Source organism: Hyaena hyaena, unplaced genomic scaffold (assembly GCF_003009895.1).
Source record: "Hyaena hyaena isolate Hyena2069 unplaced genomic scaffold, ASM300989v1 scaffold_1475, whole genome shotgun sequence".
Lineage (NCBI taxonomy): Eukaryota > Metazoa > Chordata > Mammalia > Carnivora > Hyaenidae > Hyaena > Hyaena hyaena.
The window spans coordinates 17,209-33,461 of NW_024082108.1; the positions used below are offsets into that span (position 1 = coordinate 17,209).

The window sequence follows — 16,253 nt, forward strand, 5'->3', positions numbered from 1 at the left end:
CCGCATGTATTGAGCCCCTACTAGGCTCCAGGGACACCGTGGTAACCCAGGAAACCTCTGTTCAGGAGCTGGCATCGTAGTAGCGGGAGGCACGCAAAAGTCAGAGTTCAAGCAATGGCCGGGTGAGCGTTGGACATGCCATGGCTGAGCTATCCAGTATGTAGTTGAATAGACAGGTCTGAGACTCATTCTAGGCCATAGTGATCACAAGTTGTGCCCTGTGTATCCACGGGCTCCACTTATGATAATTAATGATTTTTAATTTAGAATCAGCAGTTCCCAGAGGCAGTAGGTCTGTTAATGTACCTAAAGAATGTCAGGAAAGGGAAAGCAGCGTGTCTAGAAGAATCCCCAGGAGCCAGGATTCAGGAACGTGAGCTATTAGGCTAATAAACAAATTTTACGTGCACAGCACATAGACGGGGGTCCATGGTGGTTTACATCCATCACATTTCCACGTGAGACAATGTTTCAGCCACATGGACATTTCTGCCAAAGCACCACGTGGTGTCAGCCAGTGCTCCCAAACTCTTGATCCCATTTGCAGCCTTGAAAGTCCCCGGAGTCTCCAGGAAGCATGCTGCATGTTTATGGGTACAGATAAGCTAAGTGGCATCACACGTGGAGGAATTAACGTTGCTCTAAAAATATATGTGTTGCAACTCCACATCTGTTTCATTTGAGCTTGCAAATGGGTTTCTTCAGCCATCCGTCCGTCCGTGTGCCCTGTCATGCCTCGCAGATAAGGAAGGCCTCTGAGAAGAGCTGGCATCATGCCAAGAGCACCCTCTCCAGCTTCTCTCCTGGGACTGCAACAGTCTCCCCGCTCCTGGGAGAGCCGTGAGGCTGCTCCTCTGGGTTCACACTCAGCTCAGCCAAAACTTCCTAATCATGCAACCTTGGCCATGTTGCTTTAGCTCCCCTTAGCTTTTCACCTAGGGTGTCTGGCTGATACTTCACTTATTCCTGTTTATAGATGAGGAAACCAAGCTCCAGGGATATAGGAGTTCAGGCCTGTGGTTCACTCTTCAGGGCGCTCTCCCCGCCCCCCTCCCCATCCCAAAGTGGGCTTTACTGAGGGTCTCCTTGCAACAAAGTTGTCCATCTTCGGGTTTGCAACTCTGATAAGAAGAGGAGAGACAGAGGGACACCTGGGTGGCTCAGTTGGTTAAGTGTACGACTTCGGCTCAGGTCATGATCTCACAGTTCATGGGTTCGAGCCCAGCATCAGGCTCTGGGCTGAATCTTTGCTCAGAGCCTGGAGCCCGCTTTGGATTCTGTGTCTCCTCTCTCTGCCCCTCTTCCTCTCACACTCTGTCTCTCAAAAATAAATGTAAAAAAAAATTTTTTTAAAAGAAGAGGAGAGACAGAAAGCCCAGGGTGGTGATCTAGAACTGTGTAGAGAAGCTCTTGCTCCTTGCACAGCCCAGAAGCCCCCAGCTTGTACTGACTGTCACATAACTGCTTGACAAAGCAGGCAGCAGGCAACCAAATGCTTGGGTTTGTTAAGCTCTAGCATCTTCCTGGGTGGGAGTCTGCAAACCCAAGACGCATTTCTGCATCTCAGCTGTGCCACCAAGTAGTTTTTTTCTTTGTGCCCTGTCTCTGACGCCCCTCTTCCCCAACCTTGTTCTTCAGAGCATTTTGCTGATTCATCTCTTCCCACCACCACCCCATCCCTTCTCTGTGCCGGGCACTGTGTCTACTCCTCCTCTCTATGCCAGAGCTGGGGCAGGGGGGCAGGCGGGACAGTGTGGCCTCCTGAATCTAGATGCTCAGAGTTTGCGAAACAATTTGGGAAAGTCTAGACCCAGAGGGAGGAAGGAATTCAGGAGGCTGTTATACACAACCGTAGTTTAATCACCAGCTAGTGTGTTAAATCTCACGTCTGTAGTTTGTGTTTTATTTGGATATTGTGTCTGGCGTCCGTTGCCCTAGAAGGGCTCTGATGGTTTGCATCCAAGCTCCTTCAACAGCCACAGGCTCTACACCTTCCCCATCACGTTCTGTCTGGTTCCTTGAAGACATCAGGCACGCTCCTCTTTTTTTTTTTTTTAATGTTTGTTTGTTTGCGAGAGAAAGAGAGACAGAGCACAGGCAGGGAAGGGGCAGAGAGAGAGATAGAGACACAGGTCCGAAGCAGGCTCCAGGCTCTGAGCTGCCAGCACAGAGCCAAACTCATGAACTGTGAGATCGTGACTTGAACCAAAATCGAACACTTAACCGACTGACTGAGCCACCTAGGCGCCCCTCCACTACTTCTTGTGCTACATCCTGGGGCAATAAATGGACTCTCTCTTTAAGGAAAGGTAGCATCAGCAGGTGCTAGCTGACTTTGCAACAGAGTGTACTTGAACTCCAGCCCTGCTTGCAACAGCACCGGCGTACCCTAAAACAGTGGGTCTTCTAGACAAGGCTGGAGGCTAAAAGGGAGGGAGGAACCCACTCCCTGTAAGCATTGGCACGTCCTAGCCCTCTGATGGGCTTTTTAGCTGGGATGAGTGTAACTATTCCAGAGGTTTCAAATCTGAATGGAGAGCCCTGCCTTTGATCACTGAAAGAGAAGAGCAGTCAAAAGCTGAGCGCTCTTGTCTCTATGCACTTCGCGCTGACTGCCAAGTGGCCTCTTCCCGTCCGAGAAAAATAGCTGCACCGGGTGACAGCAGAGAACAGCTGAGCTGGCAGAGCTCGGGTGCGGCTTCAGGCTCAGAGCCTTAAAAACCACCACCCCCACCCCCCAAACGAGGAGGATGGTTTCTGAGTCCCCCAAGCACTTGCAGGGAGCTCCCACTGGGCCCCGACAGTCCGGCTGAAGAACGTCACTAATCTCCATGCCGACCATCAAACCCAGAGCTTGGGGGTAAACTACGTTCCCAGGTTGCCTCTGTGTGGATGTTGCAGCCAGGAATGGGACCAGGTCCCCGAACTCCAGATCCTGAGCTTTTTCCACTGTTTCCCTCAAGGAGTCACTGGACTATTAATGCGCAGAGGAGGAGAGGGGAATCCGCCCGGGGCTGATTGCACAGAGACCCTTCCTGAGCGTTGGAGAAATGTCCCCTCTCTCTGTTCCACGTTGCGTCATTGCATTGAGGCAATGCAGTCCTCAGCTCCAATGGGCCTTGACTTTCAGGGGAGATGAAATCTGCCTGGTTGTTGCCTTCTCCACCTTCTGCCCTCCTGATGCCGTCTGTCGCTGGGTTCTGCTGACTTCGCCACCTGAATCTCACTCCAGCCTGCTCTGCTGTATCCTGCACTTCAGTCGGCCCTGCCCTGCACATCTGTTTGCACACTACACGGGTTGCAGAATGCATCTGATCCTGTGACCACCTGCCGCATAAAGGGACAGGGGTGGAGCCCTTCATGGGGCTTCCCAGCCTCTTCTCACACGACTACCGCCCTGTCCCTCCACGCCAGCCTCACTTCACCGGCTTCCATCCCCGGGCTTCCTTGATCCCCAGACTTTGCACTTGCTGTTCCCTCAGCTGGAATTCTGATCCCATCAGCAGGCATCAGCTCCCAGTCATGTCCCCAAGGACATTTCCCTGCCTTCCAGGGCATGCTGCTCGCCGTGTCACGGTCCTGACGTTACCATTGCCTGAGTGAGGATTCCTTTACTCTGCTCCGCCTCTATTTTGTTCCTGCTCTAGGACATCAGTGCTTGGTACACGGTTGATGGACAGAGGGATACAGGGATCGCTGGGCGTGCGCTGCCCAGCCCAGAAGTTTGCTGCCTTCCTTCAGCTGTCCTCGCCCCCAGCCCCCACCCGGGGTGTTGGCGTGTGTTTGATCCATGCCGGTGGCTCACAGGACCTCCACCTGTGCTGAGTGCCACAGCGAACCCACAGGTGACCTGCCCGTGTCGGGGAGGGGGCTGCTGGCCCAGTGGCTCGAGCGGACTTGCCCCGGTGACTTTGTGAGCCCCCTGGCAGGTGTTTGGGTCTGGGGCTGAGTGCTCAGCCCTCCCCACTCGCTGCCCCTCCCGGTGTTCAGCAGGGGCCCCGCATGCAGCGGCCTGGCCAAGGGACTTTTCTCACACCTCCAGCTTCTAGAAGTGGGCCAGGCTGCCTCCATCCTCTGCCAGCTAGCAGCCAGCTTCGGCCACGTTTCCCTTAATGAGGGGCCTGTGCCTTTGAGCATCACGTTATTGCGAGGAGCCGGCGATCTGAGAGCCCTTGGTCTGTAGGCGAAATCGCTGAGTATTTTTGATCCTGCCATTTGTCTCCAAAACTGTGTTCTCCCCTCGTGTGGGTTTCCCATTAAAATCTTCGTCCCTGGTTCTGTGGCCAAGGAAGCCATCCACCCTCCCACACGCTGGGAACCCCGCGCCAGCCTCTGGTTCGTACCCTGCCGTGCCCAGGACCAGTCTGGCCAGTGGCTTCATCATGTTCTGACCAGCGTTCGTGGAGGATGTGCTGGGGCGTTGGGTCTGTGAATAGGACACAGGTTTCAGCAAAGCCTCTTGATTCTGGCTCAGGTCATGATCTCATGGCTCATGAGTTCAAGCCCTGCATTGGGCTCTGCGCTGACAGCACAGAACCTGCTTGAAATTCTGTCTCCTTCTCTCTCTGCCCCTCCCCTGCTCGGGCCCACTCTGTCTCTCTGTCTCTCAAACTTTAAAAAAATCTCCAAGATGTGGGTGGGAGGGAAAGATCTGGTTTTGGAGAATAGGATTTAGAAGAGGTCGTGGTAGAATATAGTCCCGTGTCCGTTCCTACCTACATTTAGCAGAGTTCCTGGTATCTGAGGCCACTCAGTAAGATGCTGGCAAAATTATAATGAGTTATGGAGGGTCGTTGCCTTGCTCTCCTAAAGTGTCTGGATTATATGGTCATTGTTTTCCAACTAGGAATTTGATTCAGCATCACCTGTGGGGTTCTTGAAACATGCCCACACTTGGGCCGCACCCCCAGAGACTCTAATTCCTTGAGTCTGTTAAGGAACAGAGAGGTGGTGGGGCGCCTGGGTGGCTTAGTCGGTTAAGCGTCCGACTTTCGCTTAGGTCATGATCTCGCGGTTAGTGGGTTCAAGCCCCGAGTCGGGCTCTGTGCTGACAGCCAGCTCAGAGCCTGGAGCCTGTTTCAGAGTCTGTGTGTCCCTCTCTCTCTGACCCTCCCCTGCTCACGCTGTCTCTCTCTCTCCTAGAAATTAAAACATTAAAAAAAAAAAAAAGGAACAGAGAGGTGGTCCAGGTACCTGGATGTCTTTAAAGCTCTCAGGCAATTCCAAGTGAACCCCCAACTGAAAACAAATGCACGAGGTGGTGAGGGTCTTTTGGGGGGTTTCCATCAGAGTTGGTTCTGCAACAGTTGCAAATAAGATAAAACTTGAGGAGACCCTCACACGAAATAAGCTTGGGACAGTGTGTGACATGACCCATTTGGAGCTCCACAGTGACATTAGCCCATTGAAGGCTCTGAGAAGGTCTGCTGTATATCCAGCACTTCAGGAGCTAGCATTAGGGAGCCTAGGCTTAGAGACAGGCATTTATATCAACTTGGGTGTTGAAAGCCACCATTTCTCTTGTGAGCGTAGCTCTCTTTCCAGCCGTGCATTCTCCTACAGGCAGAGTTTTTGGGAATGCTGAATGCCACCACTGATAAGGCACATCATGCTGCCAGAAAGGTTCCCAGGGGCTGGCATGAAGTTATAAAAGTGGCGTTCTGCTTATAAAAGGCTCTTTATTTCCTTAGTCATTTTCTGCTTGCTGCCTCTGACACGGAAAGACACAACAGTTGGATCTTAGAGAGCTTCCTGATTTCCAGGCTGCTTTCTCTGTGTCTGTGGTCCTGTTTTTCTGACTTCACCTTCCTGGGAGTCACTGATTTGAAGCTAAAGGAGGTAGCTGTCCCTCTGGGGGTGCTGGGGCTTAAGCCAGCTAATGTGCCTCCCCATTAATCTTTTTCTTTTGGTCCTTCTTGGCTGTATTATAAAGAACTGAGGATTTAAAAAAGAATTAACAGAACTGATTGGTAGGGGCACCTGGGTGTCTCAGTCGGTTAAGCGTCTGACTTTGGCTCAGGTCATGACCTCATGGTCCATGGGTTCAAGGCCTGTGTCTGGTTCTGTGCTGACAGCTCAGAGCCTGGAGCCTGCTGCGGATTCTGTGTCTCCCTCTCTCTCTGACCCTCTCCCGCTTAGGCTCTGTCTCTCTTTCCCTCAAAAATAAGTAAATGTTAAAAACAAAAAAATAGAACTGATTGGCTCTGGGTTTCCCTGGCCAGTCCACACCCATTTGGTGCTTGGGTTTTAGTCTAAATATTCATTTCCTGCGCTGATGACTTCTTGTTTGTTCCCTCAAACCATGACCTTCTCCATCCACGGGACATGATACCTTCGACCTGTTACCTAAGACGGGTGAATGGAATCCTGAGAGCTGCTTGTCTCACAGACAAGGAAGCTCCCCTGGGCCCCTCAACAGCCCAGAACAGAGACTGGGGTACAGACTTACTGCAGCAACAAGGCCACAATGAACCCGAGGCAGCCGGTCTGGGGGCCGGGGGATAGTAGGCACTCGCTTCCAGAAGGCTGTCTGGACTTCCCCTCCCACCTGGACTTTTCCTCACCCCACCCAAGAGAATGATGTAGATACTTCTAGAATCAGCAATGGAATGGACATATTAGCTAATTTTTCCCACTTCCATCATGGCCCATGAGCCTGTGGAATGTGACCCCTGGCCTCTGTTTCCACAGTTAATGTTTCCTAAGAGATTGTGACAGTTACCTTTGGAGACTGCAGTTTGTTTGTTTATTGGATTCTTTAATCCATCTTGTGTTTATTAAGCATCTGCTCTCACCAGGCACGGTGCCCACATCTAGGGATGGGGCTGTCCCATCTCTCCGTGCAGGTGGCTCCTATCATGGGAGAGAGAGGAGGATCCAGGCAAGGATGTCCCAGGGCACACTGGTGCACAGAAGACAGCCTGCACGGTGTACAGGGGAACTATCTTGGTGACTTCAAACATGTGTGTCAGGCCAGGAAACTTCCTAGGATGCACCCTACCTTGGCTTTAATCGCGTGCCTCCATTTGTGGCATTTATTCACATCTTTGTTCCTTCTTCCTTCCCCTTTCATGTGGATTTGATCGTGACCCGATCCAAAGGTTGTGTACCTTACCTCCACGCTGCTCCTTTTACCTCTCCGTTCTCTTCTGCTCTTGGATCCTGTGTGCTGGGAACTGCTTCATGATGACTTATCTTTCAGAAAACCACTTTTCCGTTGATTGGCTTCCCCATCCAGAGACCTGGAGATTTAGAAGCGGGTTCCGGGGTGCAGGCAGACCTGAGTTTTGCATTCCGGGAGAGTGGTTTTTGCAGCAGCTCAAGCAAGCCTTGGTTTCCTCGTGTCTGCGATGAGATGGTGAGACCGCCCTGCTGTAAGAGCCATGGGAGTGAAATGAAGGACCCTTAGCACGTTGGCCATCTGACATGGCTGGCCCAGCAAGCAGTGGCTGTCACTGTCATAATTACCAAACAGCTGCACACACTGGCTCTGTCTCCCCTTCTTGGGAACATTAACCGTGAGTATTGACAGCAATGTTATGAAAGAGAAAGGAGGTCAAGGCCAATTTCAGTAGAGAGCCTGAGGGCTGGAATATCTGTGAGTCAAGTGCGGTACCACCGAGGCCCACAGTGAGCACTTCCCCGGGCACCACCAGTTCCGGGGAAGGGCAGTGGACAAGGACTTGTGCCCCCAACCCCCTGACCTGTCTGGCCTTGGGCATCGCCTTGGGAAAAGCTCTAGCAGCAGCTCCCGGGAGCTCAGCCTTCCCACCCAGTCACTTCCCAGCTCCATTTAGCACGTCTGCTCACACACAGGCCTCACACAAGTCCTCCCTCCACCTTGAGGGCTCTCTTTCTCACGTAGCCAAGGAGTACTTCCATTACATTAATGATCATCGTGCCCATCGAGCGCTTACCTCTGTGTCAGGAGCCCTGGGCCACATGCCATGCAGGCACGGGTCTCATTTAATCTCTGCAGCCATCCATGGGACGCAGTGGTGTGCTCCGGGCATAGACCTTCTCAGTCTGGAAGGTGGAATTCAGATCCCGGCGACCTGGCTCCTTAAACTGGGTCCTTGTTTTATACAGCCTCACTGAGTCAGACTTTTCTGCAGTACAGGAGTCTGCAAGCCTTTCTTCCTCTCATTTCTTTCCCTCCTGTCCTGTCCTTCTCTACCTCAAAAAAAAAAAAAAAAAAAAAAAGAGCCCTGAGTTTTTTTTCCCCAGCCCCAATTATTATTTCTAAGCATTAAGCTGCACCTTCGATCACTGGGGACAGTCTGCGTGCTCAGTGCTCTAACAAGGAGCAGCGTCTCTGAAAACCAGAACCAGATTAGCACCTTGGTTATGAGCACATTCTGTGACAGCAGGTGCCAAGGTTGGAGTTTCTGCTGTGCGTCCCTAACCCTTGGAGCCACTCTCTGCCTCAGTTTCCTTATCTGTAAATGGAGGCTGTTCCTCACCCCCAAGATCCCAGGTTTGTTGTAAGGATTATATGATGTGATGTGGAAGCAGTTAGAACAGTGCTTGGCACCCAGGTAACAGAGCGTCCATCCACATACCTTCTCCAAACCTGCCTTTTTCTCTCCTGAAGGACCTACAGGCTTTCAAGAAATCTCAATCCTACAGGAATGTCTTTCAAAAACAGCAGTGGAAAACCCATCTTCCCTGGAGAACTCTCCTCTGGTGCTGTTTGCAGCTCCGTACCAGCCTGCTGGTGATAGTACCCAGCTCCCGATGAGAGGTGAAGTCTTCCCCAGCTGGTGAGGCTGCCTCCCACCCCGGCTACCAGCCTCTGAGGCTAAGTCAGTAGGTGGGAAGCAATGGGCTAAGGGGCACCAGGGGTGTTCAGTGGCCTGGTGTGGCCTTGGTTCATTAGTTTCTATTTGTCTAGGCCACCTCATTAGCTACTGCCTCCTCAGAAGGTTAGAACTTTATGGGTTTAACAACCCATTTGAATGAAGAAAGCTTGAAATACTGGGATGGCCCTAGGATCAAGCTAATTAATACTCTTTTTCAAATTGGGTCTTTGGAGGGTAGGCTGAACCTTTGAAAAGTAATCTTTTGAGAGGGTTACAAGACTTCGCAGTAAAACCCTTGGATGGAAAGAAGAATCTGGGAGCAAAATAGCTTAATGCAAGAGGAATCTGTCATTTCTGGCAGTGAATCAGCTTGGTAGTGGGGAAAAAAAGAATGTTCTTCATGCAAATAAGGTCCACTGAGGCTTCTCTGGGCCTTCAGTCAGATGATCCTCAAACTTAATGATTTTCACGTCTGATTCAATGTGAAATTAGTCATTAGATATTAAGACAAAAGCAGGCAGTCCCTCCTATCTCAACAAAAAATCTTTCCCACTGAAGTGGAATTATCTCCGGAATAATTAAAATGGTTGCTGAAGTATGAAAACATTCCGTTAACTGGAGTTTCCTTTGTTGAGAGGTGCCCTCTCCTTTCCCCAAAGAAATTGCGATGGCCACGACCAAGGACAAGGAGATACCAAGACCCAAACAATGTGATCAAAATGAAATCCTGCTTGGCATCCTGTCTGAGCCAGAGAACAGAGTTCCCAGTTCGAGGATGCTGATGATTTCAGCTCTGTGGTGGACGGTCTGCACCCTAACAAAGGAGATGAAGCCTGCAGTGAAATCACGGCAGATGATTGTTTTCCTGGAATGTCCCCAACCTGCCTATTGATGGTTGGCAATGTTTTCCAGAGTTTAGATATCTTAATTACAAAAGAACACAATGATCGGGAGACAGTGTTTTTATCTGCCAAAGATAAGCAGCTGGGGGCTTTCATATTCGCTCATTACGAGGCGCACTGTGGTCGCTTGACATGATCATACCTCTCTACAGCATGAAGCTTGGTGTTCTGTGCCACGGCCAACCAGTCCCTCATCAGGGACACATTACCCCCATCCCAGTGTGCCACACACCATAGCACACCAGCCTTCACTTCTTATCAGTAATTTATGATGATGGACATCCAACGGGCTTTTATACATGAGGACAGATACCTAATTACCTTCTGTTTACACCCAATGGATTCAACTTCTATATTTGTTTAGCAGCCCACGTTCTTAAATATTACACAGTCAACATTCCTTTAAATATTTGTACAATTCTTAAAGAATAATGTGTAACCAAGGAAAATTTCTCAACGTTTTAAACACAGATTTTAAGCGTAGACACTAGACATTAATCTGAAATGACATTTCTAAAAAAGTCAGATTATCTGAAATGTTTGAAACCCTGCAAAAAGAAACAAAACACATGGAAAGGCCAGTGCCTTTGGGAAAAAAAAAAAAAAGGTGTGAGTGAATATTATAGATTTAAAGTTTCTGAGTGTGTGTGTGTGTGCACGTTCTTGTACATGGTTACACCATCCAAGAGTTGCCTTCTTAAGGTTTTAGTAAATTTTATGAGAAACTACTGCAGAAAAGCAAAGGCCACCAGCCCTGGTCATTTTTTTAGCTAGAATGTAGGACTGAGTTGCTCAGCCCACAGTGATTCTGAGTGTCTAGTCATCTGATTCCATTCCCATAAGAGCATTCTTTTTATTATGCCAAAGAATCTTTTAAAAAATTTTAATATTCATTTTTGAGAGAGAGAGAGAGAGAGGGAGAGGGAGACACAGAATCCAAAGTAGGCTCCAGGCTCTAAGCTGTCAGCACAGAGCCTGATGTGGGGCTCGAACCCACGAACCGCGAGATCATGACCTGAGCTGAAGTCGGACACTTAACTGACTGAGCCACCCAGGCGCCCCATGTCAAAGGATCTTTAAATCCTTCTCTGTACGTTTTCACTTTTGAAGCTTGGTATCTTCCATGGAAATGATAAATTTTAAGCTGTGTGTATCTGCCACTTCCTGACCCATTGTTCTGTCATGTTGATGTATTGAGCTTGTCTGTTAACATTATTAAAAACTTATGTAGCCCCTATTATTATTTTATTCTAATTAGTTGGGCCATTTAGAGGTTTCATCTCCGAGGAGATGAAATTGAGTCTGTGTAATTAGCTCTCTTCTTTAGGACAGCTGGCTAATTCATCACCTTGGGATGCGGTGGTAGACTCCTGGCTCACCTGTTTATTTTGTGTGACCATGAACACTGATTGGTTCTTCCTAGACTTAGAATAATACTTGCTTCATCTGGGACTCAATTTTATCTTTTCTGTTTACACAGGTGGAAACATGTATACTACATGCCAAATACTCTATATCATTAACACAGCAGGACAGAGTGTCCCGGACTCCACTGGCATACCACTTTTATAATTTTTTTGCTTTATCTGCTGACCACCTGTACCATTATTTACTTAAGACGTATCTCTAAATAGCTATAAATCTACTTATTTTAACCTGGCATCATTTTAAGCTCTGAGAGCCACAAAACCACACATTTGATATACCAGTTACATTTCAGTTGACTTTTTCGTAAGGACACAGTAAAATAATGGCATAAATTTTGAAGCCACAGGGTTGGGTTGTCCCTGTACCTGCAGCACCCCCTTGTATCCCGCCAGGATACGTCATCGTACCACAGTTGAGGAGATCTGGTAGAAGGCCAAATACCAAGGATTCTAATTGCTGGAGATAATCCAAATAATACGATTGCATTCAAAGAATTTAAAAAAGAGCAACAACAACGAATCTCACATTTTTTAAAGCACCCACGTAGGGAATCTTAAGTGGTTTATGAAACCGCTTACCTTGAAAAATATAGAGCATAATAAAATAAGATTGAAATTCATGACCTCAGTAAGACCTGCCTTCTGACTCTGGTGGTGGTAATATGGTGCATGAGCCACCACATGCTCTTGCCTACCATCAGTTCTCACCTGAGTCCTGGGCACCAGGCTGGGCAGGCAGCTTCTTCTAGGTGGGACTGGATGATGAGAAAAAGCTACCTGAGGGTGAAGGGACATATGTAGCAAAGTTCTGGGGGCAGAGCATCTCTGAAGAGGCAGAAGCCCTTAGTGCATAGCCTAGCATGGGGAGGGCCTGCTTGAGGCAAGAAAGACTGGGAGCAGGCAGGCTGGACTGGAGGGAGAAAGGGGTGTAGCAGGAAGGGTCATCAGATTGCTAAGAGGCAGATATGGGTCATCAGGGAGTTTTGAGCAGGATGGTAATTTGAGTTGATCCTACTGGCTACCATTTAAGGAATGATTATGTCAGATCAGATCAAAAGTCAAGACCCAATTGGTCTTGACCCCGGTTGGGCTGCTCTCGGAGTTGCCCATGTGAGAACTCATGGAAGCTTTTCCCAAGGAGTTAGCCATAGACCTACTGGAAAGAGGTAGGGTTTGACTCAGCATATATATGTATGTTTATATAAGCATAGAATTCCATTTCTTTCTTGAAACTTCTCAAGATTGAACATTTATATACATATATATTTTTTTGAGACAGAGAGTGAGTGAACAAGAGAGAGCATGCACATCCCAAGCAGGCTCCATGCTCTGCACAAAGCCAGATGCGAAGCTTGGTCTCACAATCATGACATCATGACCTAAGCTGAAATCAAGAGTCAGACGCTCAACCAACTGAGCCACCCAGGCACCCCAAGATTGAATATCTTTTCTTAACATACATAAATAGTTACAAATATTATCCTAGGTCTATTGATATATATGCTTAGATTTACTGATGTAACATAATCAAAACACTTACAATTTATAATATATAATTATTTTCATTCCTTTGAGAAACCCCAAATTCTTTTTGGGGGGGGGGAATGGAAGTAATTTGTCATTGCTTATAAAATACCTTACTGTTTCCAGTAAACCAAGAAAAGGTGTGGTATTGTCTCCCTTGTTGTAGTTGTTCTGAGTTTAAATGGCTAAATATCAGCCTATATTTTGAAGCAAGACTTTTCACAATCGTCGGTGACTTGCAGGTGCTAGATTTCAGTCTGAGCTATTGGGTGACACCCGCTACTGTTTACTGAGATGTGCAGAAAGCATGTCAAGAAGGGACGTTGGGGGCCCAAGAACCGGTGGTGCAGCATTGACCATGGTCCTCTGCTTGTCTCTCTCTGCAGTGATCCCGAAGGTCACCAAGCACCTGCTCTCCAACCCCGTGTTCACCTGCATCATCCTGGCCGCCTGCATGGAGATTGCAGTGGTGGCTGGCTTCGCTGCCTTCCTGGGGAAGTACCTAGAGCAGCAATTTAACCTCACCACCTCTTCTGCCAACCAGCTGCTCGGTGAGTCCGCCTCTTCATCCCCCGGGGAGGGCAGAGGGCTGCCATCATGCACATAACACTGTCAGATTCACCGAGGTCCACCAAAGAAAGAGCCCAGACTCTGCTGTTCCTTTAGCAGCAGTATTCATGGGCTCTGTATGTAGAAGGCATTTCAAAGTATATTCTTGGGGTCAGATTTGCCAAAAGGATATGATGATAAAGATATAGATGTAAATACATAAAATATAAAATGTATGAAGGAAGCCTTGTGACAGGCTAGGAGGTCAGTAGATTAGTGGGAACTGCAGAATTTGGGAGAAGAGAGGATGGAGAGGGGAGTCAAGATGTATCCTGAAAGGTTACAAGGCTTTGGCCAGGCATATAAAAAAAAGTAGGAATATTCTTGGCGGCACGAAACCCACAGTCAGAAAATATAGAAGTTGGAGGCCACGTACGCCCTTCCTGACCCCTGCCCATGGCAGACAAAATTCATGCGTCATCGTATCCCTTCTTCCCAAGTGCAAGCGTGGCCTTCCCATCGTTCTCAGTAGTAGCCTATAGGGATGCGCTCCATTGTTTGGAGTTGGCCAAGGTATGGAAAACCAATTTACCCTCAGGGGAAGAGCATTACTAAGGGGAAATTAGGAAAGTGGCCTTTTCACAACTGACAAGGGAGACGGGAGAGTTAAGAAGGACTCGCAGGTGTTTGGCTCAGACAGCTGGTGCTACCATTTTTGAAACCTGGAAACCTCAGAGAAGAATCAGATCCATGGGGAAGATTAGGAGATCACTTTTCAAGCTGCCGAGCGCAAGATGCCCGTGATGTATCAACGCAGCAACCCGGACTCAGCGGGGGCTCCAGAAGGAAACCCGGGTGAGGAATAGAGGTTTGGTTGCATCGGTGTATGGATGTTTGGAGGACACCAGAGTGAACATTATGTGATGAGAAAGTGGAGACATAGAGACAAAGGGTGAGAGACCAACTATGAGGAAAGAGAGGAGTCTGAGGGGGAGTCGCAGAGAAATCCACAGGGCATGGGAGTCCAGGAAGAGATGATTCCAAGAAGGAAGCCATTAGCTTCCTTCCATTAGCTGCAACAACCAGGACGCCCTTCTGCCTGTGTCAGAGCTCAGAGCTGCATCCGACAAGTGGCCGTGAGGAGACCATCCTCTGTGTGGAGAGCAGCCCACGAGAGGGAAGGCACAGTCTGCGACCACAGAACACTTTCCCACAGCTCAGGGGTGGAGCAGAGGAGAAGTGGCCCTAGCAGGTGGGCTATCGAGGGGATCAGAGTCAAGGGGATTGGTGGAGATGGTGCATTGCCAGGAAGCGTGTGCAGGTTGCTAAGCACAGGGAAAAGAGCCAGCACAAGGGAGTTTGCAGGACAAGAGAGGGATGTGGACCGACAGCCCCGACAGAAAGACTCCTCAAGCATGAGTGTGGCCACTGAGAATCCGGCCAGGACAGCCCTGCGTTTGAGAGAGATCTCCAGCCATACGAATAACCTTCTCTGGTAAGTAGAGGCGTCTGATCATCTGCTGAGGGGAACGGTCTTCTTCAGCACTCACTGTGTCTTTGCCTAATAGCCAATAAACAAATGCAAAGGTGCTAAGCCACCATGAGTCATCAGGAAAACACATTAAAACCACGCTGAGACACCACTGTGCATCCACCGGACTGATAGCACCGAATGTTGGTGAGGATGTGGAGCAACTAGAACTCTCGCGTGTGGCTGTTGGAAGTGCCCAGTAGTGCGAGCACTTGGGACAGCTCCTGGGCAGTGCCCGGTGAAGCATATTTTTACACTAGAATCCATCCATTCCACTTCTGGGCATGTTCCACCGGAAATGAATGGTGAAGTCCATTCCTTTGGATATGCATCTGTGACAGCATTCCAGCAGCCTTGTGCATAACACCGCCAACTGGACTCAGCCCAGATGTCTGTCGACAGAAGGATGAGTAAATAAATCACAGACTGCTCATGCAGAGTCTTCGCACAGCACGAGGAAGCAAGCATTTTCATACCTGTCTCCGTGTGGATAAATCTGACAGAGTCGAAAGGCGTCAGGCACCAAAGAGTACATTTATATGAGTTCAAAAGAGGAAAAGTTAATTAAAATGATGGAGGCCTTGATGATGGGTACTGTCTTTCCAGGAAAGGGAGGAGGGCAGCCACCGGGAGCTTCCTGAGCTGCTGGAAATGTTTTAAGCTTGATCTGAGCCGTGGTTACAGAGGTGGATATGGATGCAGGAAATCATCGGCTGTTCCTGTAAGCTTGTGCACTTCCCAGGACATAATGTATCTCAACTAAAAAATATATATGAAAAGCCTACTACAGTGATGGTGCTGGGTCATAGCACGTCTTCTTGGGGGCTGCTAGGGTTGCACAAGCCTTATTTTTTTCTTTTCTTTACTTTTTTTTTTTTTTTTTTTTTTNGCCTACTACAGTGATGGTGCTGGGTCATAGCACGTCTTCTTGGGGGCTGCTAGGGTTGCACAAGCCTTATTTTTTTCTTTTTTTTTTTTTTTTTTTTTTTTTTTTTTTACTAATAACGGTTTACCATCCACTTTGGCATTGTCACTTCCACACATAGTGGCAAAATGCAGGCAGCCCTTTAGTTTCTGCCTGACAGAGATAGGTACAGTGGATCTCTTTATAATTAAAGTTGTAACTTCTTCGTTATAACCTCGGGTGTCTCTGGTTTTGCCCTCTGGCAGCCGGAGTTTCTCCATTCCTGTGCTGCGGCTCTTTTTTTTTTTTTTAATGTTTTATTTATTTCTGAGAGACAGAGAGAGACAGCGTGAGCAGGGGAGAGTCAGAGAGAGAGAGAGGCACAGAATCTGAAGCAGGCTCCAGGCTCTGAGCTAGCAGTCAGCACAGAGCCCAATGCGGGGCTCGAACCCACGAACCATGAGATCATGACCTGAGCCGAAGTCAGATGCTTATCCAACTGAGCCACTATGGTTCTTATGCTCTGTTTGCATTTGCATGGTTGCTGGGTCGGGGCTGTGTTCTATTTCAGAACAGACTCCTAAGGTCTCTATCGACAAACAAATCAATAGTCTT

The 16,253-nt window shown here is 48.6% G+C and overlaps 1 protein-coding gene across 1 annotated transcript in view; it reads left to right on the plus strand.

The window, feature by feature from the left end:
- The window catches only part of LOC120225680 (solute carrier organic anion transporter family member 3A1-like), an 83,516-nt gene that overhangs the window by 15,914 nt on the left and 51,349 nt on the right, over window positions 1-16,253 (plus strand). The window contains exon 5 of the mRNA XM_039223869.1: window positions 13,041-13,205. Coding sequence (XP_039079800.1) covers window positions 13,041-13,205 — 165 coding nt within the window. The remainder of the gene's footprint in view (window positions 1-13,040; window positions 13,206-16,253) is intronic.